General features: G+C 32.5%; 2 protein-coding genes across 2 annotated transcripts; both read right to left on the bottom strand.

Annotated features, from left to right (window-relative positions):
• Positions 1 to 2915: 2915 nt before the first annotated feature.
• Positions 2916 to 7464, bottom strand: LOC107458447 (probable anion transporter 4, chloroplastic). The gene is made up of 9 exons (XM_016076652.3): positions 6892 to 7464; positions 6226 to 6452; positions 5576 to 5945; positions 5193 to 5237; positions 4942 to 5088; positions 4477 to 4614; positions 4356 to 4389; positions 3355 to 3534; positions 2916 to 3208 (listed from the first exon to the last, which is right to left on the bottom strand). The coding sequence occupies exons 1-9, from the start codon at positions 7330 to 7332 to the stop codon at positions 3201 to 3203; spliced, it is 1590 nt and encodes a 529-aa protein (XP_015932138.1). The 5' UTR covers positions 7333 to 7464; the 3' UTR covers positions 2916 to 3200.
• A 6687-nt stretch (positions 7465 to 14151) lies between these two features.
• LOC107458453 (uncharacterized) lies at positions 14152 to 16961 on the bottom strand. The gene is made up of 3 exons (XM_016076657.3): positions 16612 to 16961; positions 15285 to 15425; positions 14152 to 14390 (listed from the first exon to the last, which is right to left on the bottom strand). The coding sequence occupies exons 1-3, from the start codon at positions 16819 to 16821 to the stop codon at positions 14247 to 14249; spliced, it is 495 nt and encodes a 164-aa protein (XP_015932143.1). The 5' UTR covers positions 16822 to 16961; the 3' UTR covers positions 14152 to 14246.
• Positions 16962 to 20770: the final 3809 nt, after the last annotated feature.

The raw sequence follows: 20770 nt of genomic DNA, 5'->3' as shown, positions 1-20770 counted from the left end.
GGGGGGAGGCTATCGAACCACTTCATCGCTGCTTTCGATAGAGTGGTCGGGAAGGCTTTACATCGCGTTGCGTCGGAAGCATCGGCTAGGTACATCCGACTTTTGAAGTTGCTCAGGTGATGCTTTGGATCCGTAGTTCCATCGTAGAGGTCCATATCAGGGCTTTTGAAGTTCCTCGGAACTTTTGCTCTCATTATGTCCTCGCTGAAAGGATCCTCCCCACCCAAGGGCGGCTCTTCTTGTTCGTCACGGGAGTTGCGACTTTTGAGAGAGGATTCCAACTTTAAGAGTTTTCTTTCTAACTCTTTTCGTCGTTCCATCTCCTCTTTTAGGCTCTTTTCAGTTTCCTTTTGCCGCTCTCGCTCTTGCTCTAACTGTTCCAGGCGGCTGTGGACTAATCCCATGAGTTCACTTACATGGGATGGTCCTTCTTTTTCTGACTCGCGCCCTTCTGAGGAGTTTACCTTCGGGTTTTTTACTCCGGAGGTGCCTTCTCTGTGCTGATTGTCAATTTCCTGGTGGAGGGTGAGGTCCACATCGTTATTGCCTGTGTCCAGATTTTCTTGCTCAGAATCTGTCTCCACATGACCTTCTTCATGGGATCTGTCCGCCATCGGTGGATGATCTCTCGGGTCCCCGGCAACGGCGCCAATGTTCCGGGGCTTACCTAGAACCGGACGGTGGTTGGGCTTGTTTGTGAGGCCCAAGCACTGGAGGAGTGTGGTCTCCGACTTGGTTTACGTCTGGGAGCCGCCTCCGAGTTGTGTGTTCCAAGAGATGGGGGGTGGTACCTGCAAAGACACTCCGATGCCTAAGTCAGCATGAGGTTAAGCAGGTTTAGAATGTATTGGAACTTAGAGATACCTGAGGGGTGTCAGTGTATTTATAGTGGTGAGCCAATAACCACCGTTGGAGTAGTGCCATATCTTTAGGGTGTTAACCGTCTCATTATCTTAGGGAGGTTAAGATATGGCTTGATGAAGCGGTTAGAGAGATTTTAGGGGCGGTTACTCATTTGAATGAGTGTTTATCTGCCAGCTAATCTCGTGCCCGACTTCTTTAAGACAAGTCGTAGTCAACACCGACTTCTGATCACGAAGGTCGGTACTCAGCAAGGCTCAATCCTCTGGACTAAGCCCTTCTTTTGGACCTGGGCCTTTACTATTGGGCCAGGGTATGAACACCTACCCTACTCTACTCATTGCCACCCCTAATTAAACACTTGTCACAATTCCAACTAGCCATCTGTCTATTTATTACAATTCAGTTAATTGCAAAAAGACAAAAATTCAATTTATAAGATGACAACAAAAAAAAAATTCAATTTGATTCATAGATATAAGACATAAAAATCAAACTAAGCATGTTTAAAGTTCATTTACTAAAATCATTATGAATTATTCTCCACATACAAGCGTTTTTTCCATACAAGTTTTTACAAGTCATTTATATTCACGAGTTTTGTACCGTTATTGCACGTTCTTCTTCTTCTTCTTATTCGTTATCATCGTCATCAACACCAGCTTTTCCTCTTTCTCCTCCTTCTTTTTTCATTGAAATTTTTTTTCTTCCTTTTTTTTTCTCTTTCTCCTCCATCATCAGTTATCTCGTTGTTAAAGATAATGAATAATTCAGGTTCAGATTGTCAATTGAACCAGAACGAAATTGATTATTGTTTTGAATCCAATCAAGTGGTTGAGATGTGGTTCAATTCAGAAGAAAAAAATGTAGCAGAAATATTTTTCTATATTTGCAACAAATTTGGGTGTAACACGAAAATATTTGGGTTTATTTTTATTCTGATAAGTTCTGCATAATTCAAAACTCTTCCTTCTCCTCCTTCTCATCTTCTGCTGCTTTTTTTCTTATGTTTTACCTTCTCAAGTTTCTTCTTATTTTATTCTCTTAACAAGAATAAAAACAAAAAAATCAAACAAAGAAGAAGAAGAAACATATAATGCTGCAAAAGTATTTAGAAGAGGATGAACTTACATTCATTTAAATAAAAGAAAGAAAGAAATAAGGAAAAAAAGAAGAAAAAAATGCAACATTAGAAGAAACATTTTTCTGTATTTGCAGCAAATTTGGGTGTAACACTAAGATATTTTGGTATATTTTTATTCTGATATATTCTGCATAATTCAAACTCTTCCTCTTCCTCCTTCTCATCTTCTGCTGTTTTTTTTTCTTTGTTTTACCTTCTCAAGTTTCTTCTTGTTTTACTCTCTTAACAAGAATAAAAACAAAAAAATCAAACAAAGAAGAAACACGTAATGCTACAAAATTACTTCTAAGAGGATAAATTTACATTCATTTAACTAAAAGAAAGAAAGAAATAAGGAAAAAAAGAAGAAAAAAATGCAGCATTAAAAAAAATATTTTTCTATATTTGCAACAAATTTGGGTGCAATACAAAGATATTTGGATGTATTTTTATTCTGATAAATTCTGCATAATTCAAAACTCTTTTTCTTTCTCCTTCTCATCTTCTACTGCTTCTTCTTCTTCATCTTCTTACAATAACAGTAGTAAAAAAACGACGATGAAAATGAAACACGTGAAGAAAAAGTAGAAGAAATGCAAAGAGAAAGAAGAATAAGAAAGAGGAGGAGAAAGAAGAACGCAAAGCGCGCTATGAAAACCATTGAGTAGCGCGCGTGTTGACACACTCGTATGTGTGAAAGTCCTTTTTGTTGGATTTAGTCCAACTTGTATGACTTGTAAATCAAAATAACTTGTATATATAACACTTGTCAATGATTATCGGATGAAAATTTACGCCTTAATGGAATTTACATTAAATAAACCCATAAATAAATAGCCCTGCTTATTAAATAAGAGATAGATACAATCTATGTTTTAGATTTTTTTTTTTTTTAAAAAAAATCCTTCAGTCAGTTATTATTAGAAAGGTGTTTAGAAGCAAAGAAAAGGATATCCTGTTTAGCATATTTTCCACATCTGAGAAGACCTAGAACTCCAAATGCACCCAAAACAAATACCATCAAGGGTGACCAAAACAAACTATACAATTATACATCAATGGTTATACGCCAGGTAATTGAAGAAGGTTAGAGTCTGTTTTATAGGAAAAGACCAACTTCACAATGTAACCATTTTTTCCATTCTTCATCTAATTTCCTTTTCATATACTACAAGAGATTGTTCTGTACAATGCAGCATACCGTTTCTGATACTCTTCAGCTAACTGTCAAGAGGGTTTGACATAAATTTCATCAGCATTTAATACAAGGAGACTTGAAAGCTACAAAAAAGCAAATAATACTCTGCACCTAAAAAATTCAAATAAACTGAAATGTTGAAAGATAAATGCCGCCGTACATTTATACTCACCAGGATCATCAAAATTTACTCTCTCTGCAGTTGAGAAGAGGTAGTAGAAAAGAGCAGAAAGAAAATACAGAAGTGATGTAAGCCACAGAAATCCTGGGAAGGAACCAACTAGCTCAACAAAATAGCCAGCTCCAACTGTTCCAATTATAGCAGCCAATGTTGCAGCCGTATTTGAAATTCCTAGAACAAGGAATCAATAAGTTTTCTTTATGAGAGATCTTATTCTAGAATACGTAGACTGTTATTTTCTCATCTTTTATCAGATGTTGCACGTTATGTTACCCTATGTTTTTTCCCCCTCATATGCAGTAAGAACCAGGAAAGTAATGTTAAAAGGAAAATCCAGAAGTTTCATGTATTGTATATACCACATAAAATTTTGAGAGTGGGGGCAAAGATAAAGGTATTCGAATAAGAAGTTTCACATAATTGTTATCCTAGTGTGTATGCAGTCAAATTTAATAAAATCTTGAGGGCAACAAGTGTATATATCCATATATTTCTAAACATGTTCTCAAATTTTAGTGAGGGTATATTCCCACAATATGCAATACATGGATCCAAGGGTATTCAACCATTGTATCTACCTTGGCTTAAGAAAATATGGGTGTGTTTGTGAATTGAGATTTTTAAAGGGAAAGGAAGTAAATATGAGCCCATTTTACTCATCAATGTTCAAACCCTTCCATTCTCCCCCTTCCTCCAAAACCTTAATCACAAACACAATCCAAGTGAAGGGCACTGATGGATGCTTTAGACTATGGTATCACAGCTTGGCAAATTCCATTCTTACTTTAAACGTACAAGAGTAGCTCTTCAATTTAGTTCTGCCACTTGTTAAGCAATACTTGATTCTAGATCAGAGACCATAGCTACCAAATTACCCTTACCCATTTACCAAAACTAGATTGCACTAGATCCAATGTCATTAGATATGTGTTTCATAACACCAACGTGTATACAATCCCCATAAGCTTACGAGATAAAAGATGAAATCATACCATGTAAAACGCCAGAATATTTTGGTGCAATCTCCTGTTATAATAAATAAAGTGAATGTTAAATGAGAACTCAATGATGTTTGACTGAATTTATTTATCTTATATGATTGAAATCAGATACCTGAAGGTTCACAAGAAAGCCAGAGTGACTGAAAGATTTCAGGCCAAAAGCTACAGTAAGCCAAGCAGCACCAATGGAGGGATTCTTTGCTGTTGCCAACCCGATGAGACAAACTCCAGGACCAACAAAACCAATGGTCTGCAGTGAGAGTGCAGAATAAATATCATCATTAAAACTAATATCCAGTGAGAAAAGGCTAAACCCAAACTATGATATGAATAGAATAGAGTAAAAGCCTTAAAAATATCCAGGACAAATATTTGACTAGTTATTCTCAATTCTCCTGAACTAGAATATCACAACTGCCAAAGACAAAAAAAAAAATAAAAAAATTTATAGATTAAGAAAATAAGAGATGTATTGAAAGAACTTGAGTTAGGGACCAACCTAGCAAGATATTTTATGCATAAGTATCAAATAATCATTCAAAATGGTTACTTGGTTCAATAAGTGAATGTGATGTACCTGCATAATTTTACGGGTCAAAGTGACACTTGTGCCACTTTGTATCATCATATCGGACAACAAGCCAGACATGTAATTCATGATAGCCATCACAGCCCATGGAACAGCACTGAACCATGCTGCATGCCTGAGATCCACGTGATATACCTATGATGAGAAATTATTTAGACATGGAACATGAAGTTTTGATTTCTAAATCTTTATTGCTTGACCTTTGACAATCATAAAGTATAAAACAGGATAAGTCTTACCGAGTTGAAGTATATGGGCATCCAAGAAAGAACAATAAAAAACCCCTGTGAAATAGAGGAGGGGAAGTTAAGGAAATGACAACAAACAATAAATAAATAAATAAATAAACAAATAACAAAGTTTGCATGGAAAAAATCATCAAAATAATGAATGAGAGAATAAACATGATGTTGAGGAAAGGGGTCAATATCCATATTTCGGGACTATCTCTTATATTTCTCTATTGGGGAATAACAAAAGATGAGGATTACTTCATGCATTATAAGAGTCTCTAGCTGGGAAATAACAAATGGTAATGTTGCTATCAAATATGAAAATTTATCAACTATTAAGAATGCCTGCAATTATAAAATAATCAGGTACAATAAATATCAAGCATTACCCAGCTATGCATGGAATTTGCAACAATTAGAGACCATGTTGGCATCTTAGAAAACAAGCGCCTGAAAGGAGGGATCACTTTAACTTTCCTGGTTTTTGCTGTCTCAACGGCAACAGAATTTTGCCTTTTATTCAATATATACTCCAATTCATATTGTGATATCTGAGGACTTTGGTCAGGAGTGCTGGACGTTGCAGATAACCATACCAAGACCCAAAGAAACCCAGACAAGCCAAAAATCACAAATGGACCAAATATACCACCTTGTGACATAAGGATTGGAGAAAGTGAGAGCCCTAATGCGCATCCAAGCTGAAACCCAGCCATTGAAATTCCAACAGCCCTTGCGCGTTCAGTTTGAGGAAACCATCTAACAGGGAAGAACAAAACTCAGTCATGATCAAGCCTCTCTTGCTCCAGCAACATCAGAAAATCATCACAAATTGACAAATCAAAGGCCATGTATTAAACTCATAAGTCATAACCTTATAGCCGTATTCTAGTTATCATATATACAATCATCATGAAGTGACAAGTGACAACCAAGTCATGTCATGAGAAAAACTAATCATAACTATAAAATGTGATATTCTTGGTGCCATCTGAAAATGAATACTTGCACAAATCAAACCCATGTCACTGTTCAATACCTGGCCACCATGTTATTCATGGAAGGAAGAGCAACTCCTTCAGCTATGCCGAGCAAAGCACGAACAGCAAGCAGTGCCAAAAGCGAGTTCTCCGCAGCAAAGGGAGTAAGAAAAGTTGCCAGCGACCACAGTGCCACTCCCCAAGCCATGACCACCTTGCCGCCATAGTGATCAACCAACATACCTCCAGCTATAGGTGAAGCGAAATAACCCCAGAGAAAAGACGACTGATATGCACACCCATCAAACATCAATTAAAAAAAACCTCCAAATTTCTCCTCAGAATATTAATCAGCATAGTGAGTTCTTCAAACACTTTGAAGAAGCATCAATCAAGAACCAGAAAAATGTTAGTTTGACTTAAGTTATCAAATCAAAATGACAAAAACTTCTTTTTTATTAGTTTATTTTATTTTTCGGCTTTCCTAAAATTCTGACGAAACTGTTCTGAACTTAGTATCCAATAATGTAAGTCTAGTTGACTCAGACTAATCTGCTTTTGAGCCAAGTAAACTTACCAGATACTACTCAACATGCTTCTAACAATTTTGAACTGATTAACTTCTCTTGAATCTTGGATGCAAAATTATGCTAATTCAAACTAAAAATAGATAACTCGGATGCAATTCTTCAAACATGTGGTGTGCATGTGTGGGAAAGAGATACCTGAACGACACCGGCAAAAGCGCGGCTCCAGCCATTGGCGAGGGACAACGGCACGATGGCGACTGACATGACGACGCGATCGGCGTTACACAGAGCAAGAGCGAGAGCAAGCATCGCCACCACTTTCACCCTCTCCGAAGTGATGAACTCTGTAAAACTCGGTTCCAGTTGCTGCTGCTGCTGCTGTCGTTTCTGGTTGTACGGTTCGTTCTTGTCGGGAATGGAGTTGAAGTGAGCGTCGTTTGAAGAAACCCGAACTCGAAGGCGTTGTTGAACGGAGCGAAGAGGACGAAGAGAAGAAGGGGAGGCATTGAGCCAGTGAATTTGCGAAGAGAGGAGGTAGAGCTGATCGGAGGTTCTGGTACGGTGGTTCTTTTGCGGCGAAGGAATGGCTTTTAAGGCGGCTGCTCCTCCGAGAGCGGGGGCGAAGAAAAGGGACATGACGCCGGAGGAGGAAGAAGAAGAGTTCCGACAGTGACTGACTATCTGACGGGGCGGGTTTGTTGAATGCTGACTACGAAATTACGGCAATGACCTTGGTTCTTGCTGATTGTGAGTGTAGCTTGAATGTGCGTAGACCGTAGATGTAAAGCAAGGATCTAAAAATTGAACCGGTGATTCAATCGTTTTAATTATTGGTTTATTAATTTATTAATCTAATTATACTTTAATTAAAAAATTATTTTAGTCACTAAAAGAATAAAAAATTATTTTATAATAAAATAATAAATAAATTATTAATAAATATTTTAAAATATAATTATAGTCAAATAGTAATATAAATTTTAAAATATCTTTTAAATTTAAAATATTATATCAACTAAAATTTAATATAATTTTTTTTATTTCATTAATTATTAACAATTGATCACTTATTAGTTAATATATCACTATTAAACTCATTAAGATGATTAGAAGAAATAAAAAAATTATTAAATTAATGAAACCAATCATAAATATTCGATCATTTACAAATAAAAGGTTATACTTCAACATAATTTTAACAAAAAATTAACAATATTTTCAGCCCATAGTATATTGATCACAATTTTAATAAGATTTTAGCATAATTTTAACAAAAAATTAACAAATTTTTCAGAAACTAATAAAGATTATCAAGATTTCAGATTTTTAGATTTTAAATAACAAGAACAATTGAAACTTTAAAATACAGTAAGGTTCAAATAAAAAATATGAATATTAGAATCAAACTAATCAATTAATAGAACCACAACATATTAGAATCAATATTCAAGATCATCACAATCCTAAATTACAGTAATGACTAATGATAATAATAATCAAACACAAATTAACTAACCAATTAAAACAAGTAAATAACAATTACCGTTAAAAAATACCTTCTACAAAGAGCAGGCAGAGCACAGAGAGGAACAAAGAACACGACGGAAGGGCTGACGAGGCTGAAGGGATGGAGCGCAGCAGGACAGTAGCTGCGTGATGGAGGAACGAGGAGAGACCAATTGTAGCGGTGATGGTGGCTTCAAAGTTAAAACAGTGGTGGAGACACTAGCTTCGAGCAGGGCGGTGGCTTCAACGGCGGCGGTGGCTGGACAGAGCAAGTGTGGGAGTGAGGGAAGAGCTCAAGTTTGAGAGGAAGGAGAAGGAGTGACTGTGTGAGAGAGTGTTTCGCAGAATCGCAGCTTAGCTTAGGGTTTCTCATTCTCTGAACAAAATGGCGCCATTTGGTGCAAAGTTTTGAAAACCGGCTAGGTCTCGGTTCGATTCTATCGGATGGTTTTTGGCTGATTCAACGATTCAATCATAGTTTTGAAATCCAACAGTTATGCCTTCTGACTAATCTGTCTTTTTCATCAATTCACAGCTCGATCAATTGGTTCAAACTAGTTTTCAGAACCTTGATGTAAACTTCTTTGTAGGTGGTTAAGTTGTTAAAAAATTTCTTTTATTTTTTTAGCATGTTTGATAAAATTTTAAAAAGAGTAAGCTATCATTTTTACCCATGAAAGTTGAAAATGATGATATATCTACCCATAGAAGAAGGAAATTACCATTTGTACCCATGAAATATAATTTTTGCACAACAAAATTATCCAAACACTAAAGAATCACCAAAAATCTCTAAATTACTCTTATTTTTACCACCACTTTTCTAATCTCAAATCCCACCACCACCCAAACTCTTCTTCACTGCCACTCTCATCCCCGACTACCACCATCACTGCCGCCATACAAAATCCGCAAGCTTTCTGGACCGGTTAGCTCAAAACGACGCTACGGCCGAGAGGTGCGGCTTTCCCGCCGCCACCGCCTAACCTCAACAGGCGCTGCCATCTCCAGAGGCAAGCCTTTTTGATTTTGAACTCCAGATATTCTACAAGTGTACCATAGTATGAATTTGTGCTGCATCATAGAAATTAGAAATTCATTCAGGAATGCAAACTAAAGTAAATAGATTAATAAAAATGTGAAATTGGATCAGTAGAGCAAGATAGAGGAAGCTTGAGTGGGTGAAGAATAGCATAGCATTGTTGGTGGTGTCTAATTCCTTCTTCTCCATTCCCAAATTCAAAACCCTAGCTTTAACTATTGTCGTTAGTTTCTTACCCTATCCGCTACTTCGCTATTGCACTCATATCCCCAAATTTCCCACTCTACAACTACCAACCCAAAATTTTAGCAGAAATTTATTCTGATTCCAACAATACCCTAGTCCTGAGCAATATCAACAAACACCATGAACATGGAAGGATTATCGCTAATCTGCGCCCCCTAGGCACTGTCGAGGAGGATGATCAAGGCAACCGCATAGACTACATCAAAGACGAATGCTGCCTCGGTATTAATTTCAACCATTTTCCATTTTTGTTCTCTAAATTCAATACGGTGAAGCTTGTTCAATCGCTTCTTGGACAGCCTCGGTCCGCCTTCAAACTCAGAATTTTCAACGTAGGTTGGACCAAGCTGAGGCGTGCTATAAAAGAGTCGGTTATGGGCGTCATTGGAGGAGTTTCACGCGGCGGGGTAATCAAATTTTCGACAAGAAACGTAGGGAGATACAGAGTAAGGGAAGACTAGAGGCGGTAGGTTAGCGTCATTATTTCTGGAACGTTCGTCGGAGTAAGAGGAGAAATTAGAGATAGGTTATATTAGAGGATAATCTGAAAATTTCAAATAAATTTTTTGGATTGGATAGTTTTGTTAGCAAAAGTTCATGTTTCATGAGTACAAATGGTAATTTCCTTTTTTATGGGTAGATATATCAACATTTATAACTTTCGTAGGTAAAAATAGTAGTTTACTCTTTTAAAAATAAAGATAAAACTATTAAAAATAAAAAATATATTTTTTAAAATTATAATTTATATTTTGTATAAAAAAATTTATTTTATTTAAAAACTATTTTTAACAATGACACGTGGCACGCTTGTCTAAGTGATACCTAGCTAGCACGTCACGTGTCACTTGACATGTAAAAAAGTTATTTATAATCAAAATAAATCCCTAAAAATTCAGACATAAGTTATTTTCATTTCTAAAATTTTAAAAATTAATCAAATTAGTCTTTATATAAATTTCTTTTATTTTTTCTTCATAATATTAAATTTAAAATATTTTTTGATAGTAATAATTTTAATATTATTTTTTAGACCTTAATAAACAAATTTTTTTTACATAAAATAATAAAAATAATTAAATTATTATAAAATTATTTTGTCATTTGTATTTTAAAATTTTACATTTTTAAATTATAATTTTTTATAGCGAATTTTTTTTTAAACGAGTTTATCAAATTATTGTTAATTATATATTTAAAATTTAATATTTAAAATCTCACTAAATAATATAGTAGTTATTTTAAAATTTAAATCTTTTAAATTTTTTAAAATTATAATTTTTATTGTTGTTTAATTTATATGATAGAACTCAATAATTGAAAAATCGATTTGTAGGATCACTTGTTATATCTTAATATTTTTTAACTATTGAGTTCTACTATATAAATTAAACAATAATAAAAACTATAATTTTAAAAAAGATTTATGAGTAGGTGAAAAAAGAAGGAGATGATGAAGAAGAAAAAAGAAGAAGAAGAAGAGGAAAGAGAATTGTGCAGACTTTATGTAAAAAAATAGTACCGAAAATTTTTAACCGTTACACAAGAAGATTTTAGTTTTGTACCGAAATTTTTTAACTGTGACACAAGTTCTTGTTAAGAAGGTGAAATAAGAAAAATTATGAGAATGTGAAAGAAGAAGAAGAAGAAGAAATGGAGTTTTAAATTGTGTAAAATTTATTAGAAATAGCACCGAAATTGTTTAACTATGACACAAGCTCTTGTTAAGATGGTGAAATAAAAAGAATTATGAAAATGTGAAATAAGAAGAAAAAGACGATGATGACGAAGAAGAAGAGAAAGGGGAAGGGAAAGAGGAAGGGGAAGGGGAGTTTTGAATTTTGTAGAATTTATTAGAAAAATAGCAACAAATTATTTAATTGTGACGAACAAAGTTTCTTAATTTTGACACCGAAATTTCTTAAGCGTGACAATTTTTTTAACGAAGTTTTTTTATTATTGAACTAACTGAGTGGTATTAAATTCATATATAAGATGTCTAGTCTTTCCTATGTCATTCATATAGATTGTTGATTTTTTTTGTTTTAAAACACTTTTGAATATATTTTGTTGATTGAGTAAGTTAAGATTTTGGATCTATGATTTTTTTTTTAAATTTCTTGTGTAATTTATAAAAAATTTCAATGTCATTTTTCCATATTTCTTCTATCATTAACCTAAAATTCATATGAAGGAAGAGGAAGAGAGAAAAAAAAAAAGAAATTAAATAAAAAAAGATGGTGGAGAGGAAAGAAGAGGAAGGATAAAGAGGAAGAGAAAGAAGAAGAACGAAAATAAAAGCTAAAACGTAAATGCACGTACATTAATTTAACTTGAATGGACTTGGTTACAAAAAAAGGTTTAGCGTCTAGTATTTCTGCTTTTTTTAATGGTAGAATGATGAGTTAATACTCAAAATGGTCATTAAAATTTGGTCTCGGCCTTAATTATTTAGCCTCTGAAATTTCAATTGACTCAAATTGAACCTCTAAATTTTAAAAGTCTACTCACGTTAGCCCTTTCACTTATCTCCATTAACGGTGTGCCTAGTTAGAACATTAAGTGACACGCTTGCAGTTATTAAATGACGTCGTTTTAGTGTTAGTGCCTAATTCCCCTTAAAACGACACCGTTTGAGACAACAAGGGGGTTAAAACACAAATTTACTTTAGTTTTGATGATAAAAACATTGAAACAGGAAGACTCTTCTTCTTCTTCATTCTCTCACATGTACAGTGGTAAGGAAGATCAATGCCGCTATTGTAGGTCTTCAATGAAGCTCAATTTAGTCGTTCCTTCATAAATTACAAAGGAAAAGCATAAGAGGCATGAATCATGCAAAAAAATAATTTGAGGGAACAACTAAATCGACCTTCGTTAAAGACCTACAGTAGCGGCATTGATTTTCTTTATCACTGTGCATGCAAGAGAATGAAGATGAGTCTCCTTATTTCAGTGTTTTGATTATCAAAACTGAGGTGGATTTGTGTTTTAATTCCTTGTTGTCTCAAAAGGCGTCGTTTTAGGGAGGATTAGGCGCCAATACTAAAACGACATTGTTTAGTAACTGTCAGCGTATCACTTAACATTTCAACTAGGCATGCCGTTAATAGAAATAAGCAAAAGGGTTAATGTGAGTAGACTTTTAAAATTTAGAGATTCAATTTGAGTCAATTAAAATTTTGAGAGTCAAATTGAGGCTAAAACCAAATTTTAAAAGCTATTTTGAGTATTAATTCATAGAATGATAGCTTAAGACAAATATTTGTCAACAACTATTTACAATATTATTAATAAGTTATAGCTCAAATGACATAATCTCCCCATACTCAATTAAGAGGTTGGGGGTTCGAGTCTCATATCTTTGATAAAAAAAAACTATTTACGATATATTTGTCATGATAAACATGCCCTCTAAAATTATTGGGATTTTTTACCTAATCACAACAGAACATTTCATCAATAAAATTCTTTTCTGTAAATGCAAATTTTTAATAACATTTCTTTTTCACAAGCTATCAATATTTCATCTTAATCATGCAAAATTTATCTTGACATAAATAAGTTTTTATTCCTATGAAATACTTCTTTTTTATTTTGATCTCTATAAAATTTTCTTTAAAGTTTACTGGATCAAAACAAAAAAAAATTATAAAAATCAAAATTAAAATATTTTATAAAGACCAAAAACTTATTTAAGTTAATTATCTTTGATGTTTAAAACTAAATTTACAATTTTACACAAACTAGCAATGTGGGAAAAATTAAAATCCATTGTTTAATTTTACCAATTCATAATGAACAAAACACAAATTTTGGTTGAAGATAACAGGATAGTTTTCTTATGGATGAATTTTCTATGTAATTTTAGAAATCAAACTTATTCATACAAATTTTTTATCTTTATTTTTACTTCGAACCGAAGAATAAAGTTCTTACACGTCGTGTTGAAAATCCATCCGACCCCAATTTTCATGTTTAAACTCGGGGACGGAAATAGATACTTTCATATAAAAATTTCATATCATAGGTAGAAGTTTACCATTGATCAAACCACTCACAGTACCTTCAAGATCAATGGTAAAAATCTACACATAACCCAGTCATGTGAAACTTTTACAAGATAATGTGTATGTTTAAACGCCATTATTTTGTTAAAATCTTTTTTCAATAAAAGAAGATCTTTTTTTTATTTTTTAACGTGTTTGGCAAATTTTTAGTAGTAAAAGTAAAAACACTAGTCAAATAAAAAAAAAGATATTTTTTGAGAAACTGTAATTTACATCTTTTTTTAAAAGATCTTTTTTTCTTAAAAAAAAGATGTTTTTCATGTAATAAATAAACAAAAAAGTACTTTTATATTGTTATACCCAAACATAATTGATAGATAAAAAGACCTTTTTACATGAGATATTCAAACATAAAATTACTTTTACTTCTCTATAAGATCTTTTAAAAAAAAATAACTCGAAAAAAAATCTTTTCTTAAAAACTCACCCAAACAAGCCCAATATATTCCCCAACCAAGTGGAGTTTCTTATTCTTCTGCACATATGTCAATATTCTCATCTATCATCACTCCTCATGTAAAACTTTCTATAAGGGTAGAATTATGAGGGAAATTCCTTCTTTTTACTTTTTTAATGTACAACATGTAAAACTAATTATTCAACAGATCACAACTTATATAAATAGCAACACATCCCCAAAAGGTTCACATAAGAAAACCTTGATACATACATACACCATATCAGAATTACATTTTGCTGTTATGCCTACCAAATAGAGAATGCCGACCTTCTGCTATCAACTCTCCAGTTGCTTTATTTTTCAGGAGAACGATCGTTCCGGAATAACCTCCTTTCCTTCCCAACAGCTTCGAAGTAATCTCTAGCTCATCCTGCAATAAGTTATATCTATTAGAGATAATCAAACAGCATTTATATTGTATGCAAAAACAGTTTTAAGCATATCTTACACCCTGAAAATGAAAGGATACATTGCAAGAATTCACGTTGGTGCTCACAGCAAAACTAGAGACGACAAGAAGCGTAAAAGTTTGTGGCGTAAAAAAATCTGGTTGTAAGTTAAAAGCATAGAGGCTAAAGCTAAAAACTTTTAATATGAACTGGTTCTATAGCAATTAGCAGGTACCAATACACAGCAACAAATAATTGAGGTACTAGGTATGATTGTATAAACCCTAACAAATTGCACAGAACGTCCAATAGCAAATCAATACAAGCATTATAATGCAGGCTATAAGTTATAAGTCTTAATAACAATATTGTAGGACGTAGGAACTCATGGACTTTCACAATTCTCTCCCACATAAGAGATACACTGTTTGATCCAAAAAAGAGTTTGGGAACCCATGGAACTGAATTCACTAAAAATTGGAATCGATTTCCTTGATTTGGAATTAACTAACTGCATAGACTTGAAACCAAATAGAATTCAGTTACTATAATTCCATTGTTTAAACCAACAACAAAAAAGCCTTATCCCATTAGATGGAATCAACAATTTCCTAGTTTATACAAAACTTTTAAATCCAATCATATCTCACCATAATATTCTGAGCACCCCGCTTTGCATAGTAACTTTTAATTCTCAATTTTCACCTTACAATGCGGGCAAAATTAATTATGCATCTAGAATACAAGGTTTGATAGATATAATTCAATCTCCATCTCCTGCCACTTTCGATATCAACACTGGCAAATTAACATAACAAAGAACTACACAAAATTGAATCAAAGGCATATAAATACAGAGGATGCTATAGACTTACATCAACTCGAGCAGTTGAAAGAAAAGAAATGGACATGTCTACTGAAACATTCATGGGGAGACCCTCAACATGTACCACAGCTCCTCCCACCTCATCAACAAGATTCGCGATTGCGCAGTTACACAACTTACCTGACTCATCCTGTAACAGAAGCAATCCATACAGATCACAAAATACTCAAGTATCGGCAAAACAACATACCACTTGTCCACAAAAAAATCAGCCACCAAATTGGCCAATTCTATAAAATACATGTAAGAATATAAAATATACATTGAAAATGAGTAAAACAACACATGTATTTATAACAAATTAGGCTGAATTTTGTTGTGGATGTAGTATTTTAAAAAACCAAAAAGGTAAAAAAAGGTATTCAAATTATATGTTTAAAAAAGAGTGTCCAGGCATCATTTCAAAGAATGGAATCCATACCAATTTTCATATTTGTTCTTACGAAAAGGTGAAGATAGATAGCATCAACAATTTCCGGTACTCATAAATTCTAACTCTAATCTTACGGTAGAATGCACAATCAGGTACTCTTCATGTGTGATTATTGCATAGGCACTAAGCATTGAACACTATTAACGATTATCAAGTAACAATATACTTTAAAATCCAAATATAAAAGGACTCACTTCATAAAAACTAATAAAAGATTAAGATAGGGCTTGAGCAACATTACAAATCTTTTAAAAGGGTAAAATATTATTTTAGTCTCTAAAATTTAAAGTGAATCCTACTTTGATCCCTAACGTTTTAATCATCCTATTTTTATTCTAAAATATTTAATGCCATTAATATTATCCCACCATCAAATCCTTCGCTAACACTTAACGAAATTGATATACTATCAATAATGTTTTTGTTAAAACTACAATTACTTAATTTTCCTCGCCCATCTTCACCTTTTCAATAAGTTGAAACTATTTTTCTACTCCATTCTTCTTGTTCCTCAAACTCCTCTTGAAGAACTAATAGTATAAATGAGAGAATAAAAAAAAAAGAGTAAAAAAATATTATTTGGGTTTGTTAAAAAGGTAAAGGAAGAAAAAGGGTTGAGCAAACTAACTTTAATAAAAATTTTATTAACAAGTACATCGATCCTGTTAATTGTTAGTAAAGAATTTGACGGTAGGATAAATTTCATTTTAAACATTTTAGAATAAAATAAAACGATTGAAATGTTACGAACCAAAATAAGATTCCCCAAACGGTGAGGACTTTACCTTTTTTTAAATAAAAAAAGTACGATCAAACAAGAAAGAAAGTAATAATAACAAGAAGAAGAAGAAAAGTGATGATTAAGGGTGTGGAAGTTAGTTACAGTGAGGCGAGGGGGGACTTTGAAGGAGCAAGAAACGAGACCGGGTTGTACTCGGTCAACGCGGATGCCTCGGAGGATGAAGTGTTCGTAGAAGGTGCTGCTATCGCCGGGGCTTATTGAAGGAAGAGATTGAAGTCGCGATAAGGCTTCTGATTCTTGTTGGCTTAGCTGATGCTGCAGCACCGATTCAACTCCCTTCTCCGCCTTCATTTTTCTCCAAACCGTTTCACGTCTCAGCTGCCGAGTCGTTGAAGTAATGGATCAGCACTTGGGTTTTTCAATGGGGTTTTTTGGGCCTGACGGTGCAAATGCCCTCTTTTTTTACCAGATGATCACGTTGGTCTATTAAAGAGTAATGTAAAGTATCGGTTTTATGCCAGGGTAAGTTATAAAATTGTGTCTAACATTTTAATCCTCATATTTAAATTTTTAACATTTTAAAATTGGGTGTTAATAAGAATCCATTAGCACGATAAAATTGGACGATTTTAAAATATTAGGATTTAAATAGAATGAAAATATTAGAACAAAAAAACGATACATAAAAATAAATTTTAATTTTATCTTTTTATAACTTTATTTTCATTACTTAATTATATTACTTATAATTTTTTTATAATTTTACACTTTCATTCTAATCTCATTACATTATTTATTTAGAATAAAAATATAAAATTTATTTATTTATAAAAAATTACATTAGTTTAAGCGTAAAATTATAAAAAAATTATTTAGAATGAAAGTAATGTGATTAAGTGTAATTTACTTAGATGTGATTAAAAAAATAATTAAATACTATGTATAGTAAAAAATTGATATTATTAAAAGATAAAATTAAAATTTATTTCTATGTATCGTTTTTGTCTCCAATGTTTTCGTCCTATTTAAGTTCTTAACGTTTCAAAATCGCCTTAATTTTGTTCTGTCGTCAATTCTGTTAACAGATTTCTAACGGTAGGACAGCATTGAGTTAATTTTGAAACGTTAAAGAACTTAAATAGGATACGATTAAAATGTTATGGACAAAAACAATACTTTATTTTTTGAGTAAAGTAAAGAGTATATCATTACCAAAGAAAAAGTAAAGAGTATATCACCCAAAACAAAGTAAAGAGTAAAAAATTAATTTGGGTTGGCCGAGTGGTCAGTTTACTGTTGGTGTTTAAATTCTGTCTTGTGCATGTAATAACCTATTGGCCAGCGATAGATAAGACCCTTAAATAGATCTCAGATCTGTGATGAATTAGTCTTTGATATGTCAGGTTAGGAGATTCCGAAAGCAACTAAAAACAAAATGAATTGAGACGATTTTAAAATGTTAGGCACTTAAATGAGACGAAAATGTTAGGAATAAAAATAATATATTATTTTTAGAAGAATTATCAAATCAAGTAAAATGAAAGTAAATTTTAATGGAATGAAGTGTATTATAAATTCAAAATTTTTATCTAAAAAAGTGCATGATACATATATAATAAAGTATAAATTATATCTTTTTGTCTCTAATATATCGAACTTTTTTAATATTTAATTTAAATAAATATTTTTTTAATTTTAAAATATATTTTAATTTTATCCTTCAATAATATTATTTTTTTACATAAATTTATTTAAAATAAAAAAATATGATTAAGAGTAATTTATTTAGATATGAATAAAAAATAAATTGAATAATTATCTATTATAAAAAAATTTGAACTTATTGAAGGAAAAAAAAAATTAAAATTTATTTAGAAGTTAAAAACAAATTTTAATTAAATTAATCATTAAAGAAGTTTAATATATTAGAGATAAAAAGTATAATTTATACTTTATTATATAAATAACATGTTCTTTTTTTCCTTTCTTGAAAATTTATCTACTAGCATGGATAAAAATCTTGAATTGATTATGCAATTCATTCCGTTAAAACTCACTATTATTTTACTTGATTTGGTAATTTTTTTAAGAGTAATGTATGATTTTTGTCTCCAATATTTTTGTCTTCTTTAAGTTCTTAACGTTTCAAAATAGTCTTATTGTTGTCCTATCGTCAATTCTATTAATAGATTACTAATGGCAGGACGACACTGAGATGATTTTGAAACGTTAGAGATTTAAATAGGATGATTTAAACTTTAAGAACAACTTTAAAACTTACCTTAAATATTGAAAACAAAATCAATACTTTACTCATTTCTTAAATTTTTTGAAAAAAATGCATTAAATAAATAAATAACTTTGCCTAAAAAATAATAGATTTAGTTAATTTTTGTCTGAAGAACATATTTTAAGAATAAAATAATAGAAGATTTTTAAATTTTTTTATGTATCAAAATATATTAAAAATACAAAAATGTTATCTTTTCAATAACTTCTACTAAAATATTTTTTCTAATATTTTAAAATATATCTTTAAGACACATGTTAACAAGATCTATAAATAATCTATGAATCGAGTTGGAGATAAAGAAACATCATATTATTATGAGCAATAAAATAATTCAAATTTTGGAGACAAAATTTCTAAATAGGATGGGAGGATGTAAGAACAAGAATTTTCACGTAAAATCGTTTTAATAAAATAATAATTTAATTATACAGAATGGGTTCGAAAATATAAAATTATTTTTTTTAAAATATAAAGGTGAAATTTGATTTCAATGAATTTTTCTAAGTTCGAAAATGTATCTTTTGCGAAAGATTTTTGTAAGAATGCATATCGGTGCTTAAGCCGGCAGTACCGTGATAAACCCCAATTTTGTGGTTTATCTTGTGCTTAATTTGGGGGTTTTTGTCAATATTTCTCGCACTTATTCACAAGAAATGCATGGTTTTGTGTTCACTTCCTAATATTGCTCCATCATAGAAAACATGCTTATTTTGTCTTAAAATTGCTATATTTTGATCCTCTTTTATTGCCACTCGATGCCGTGACGTATTTGTTGAGTGATTTCAGAATTAATAGGGTAAGAATGGCCTAGAAGAGAGAAAGAAAGCATGCACAAGAGGAAGGAACATGGAGATTTGGATTTTGGGAACTGCAACACCGACGCGCACGCGCACATCACGTGCACGCGTGGATGAGGATAGCTGGAAGCGGCGCGCAAGGATGGACACATCAGGCCAGAGAATTCCAACCAACGCGCACGCGCACTTGGCGCGCACGCGTAGATCACAAAAGCAATCGGCGCACACGCACGCGTGGCGCGCACGCGCGAGAAGCTGCACGTGACCTCATTAAAGAAAATCGTGCCTAGTAATTTTTGAGGCTCATTAGGCCCAATTTCAAGCTATTTCTGCATGGAAAAAGACCCAAGGATGCTAGGGAGAAGGGGGGATCAATCATTTTACACTAAGACACATTTTTTTAGTTTTTGGGGATTCTTTGTCCTTCTAGAGAGAGAAACTCTTGCTCCTCTCTAGATCTAGCTTTCATTTGATCTTCCCTTGTTAAATTCTGAATTAGATCTTGTTAATTACTAGTTTTGATGGTTTAATTTGAATTCCTTAGTATAATTTTCCTTAGATCTTGTGTTAGTTTTATGAATTCTTGTCAATTGTTACTTTATACCTATTGCATGAATGTTGTGAATCTTGCTTTGTTGATGTTACATTGATGATTTATATGATTAATTGTGTTGTTTGAGTGATGGTATGTTGATACTTGTTAGTTGGTATTTGTTAATTTCAATCTAATTGCAATTTGAACATGTCTTTTGCTAATGCTTACCATGTGTTTGATGAATTGTTTACCTTGATTATGGAGTAGTTCTTTTTACTCTTGGCCTAGGCCAAAGGAATTGGGTAAACTTAAGTCATTGGATCTAATGGATTTGATGATTTGGGAACCCCTAGTGGTCAATTTGATAACCATTGACACTAGTCTACTACTAGGTTAATTAGTAGTGAGGTTAGACCTTATGGGTTGATGTTGACCAAACCATTTAACATACTTCAGTATAGAAGTAGACTTCATGGGTTTGGTTCCTCATAATTGTCAAGATATGGTTATTAGACAAGGATAGTGACCCCAATTTCCATGCCTAGCCAAGAGTTGCTTTTATTATTCATATTTGAAAACCCAAATTCTTAATTGTCTTGTGTTAGTTATAGTTATTGTTTAGTTGAGAGTAGAATTATATTGAATGTTGTATTCTTAGTTTGGAATTGCTCACAT

The sequence above is a fragment of the Arachis duranensis genome, chromosome 7 (assembly GCF_000817695.3).
Source record: "Arachis duranensis cultivar V14167 chromosome 7, aradu.V14167.gnm2.J7QH, whole genome shotgun sequence".
In the NCBI taxonomy this organism is placed as follows: Eukaryota; Viridiplantae; Streptophyta; class Magnoliopsida; order Fabales; family Fabaceae; genus Arachis; species Arachis duranensis.
The sequence above is the reverse complement of the archived record's forward strand: the minus strand, read 5'-3'. Positions and strand labels throughout refer to the sequence as shown.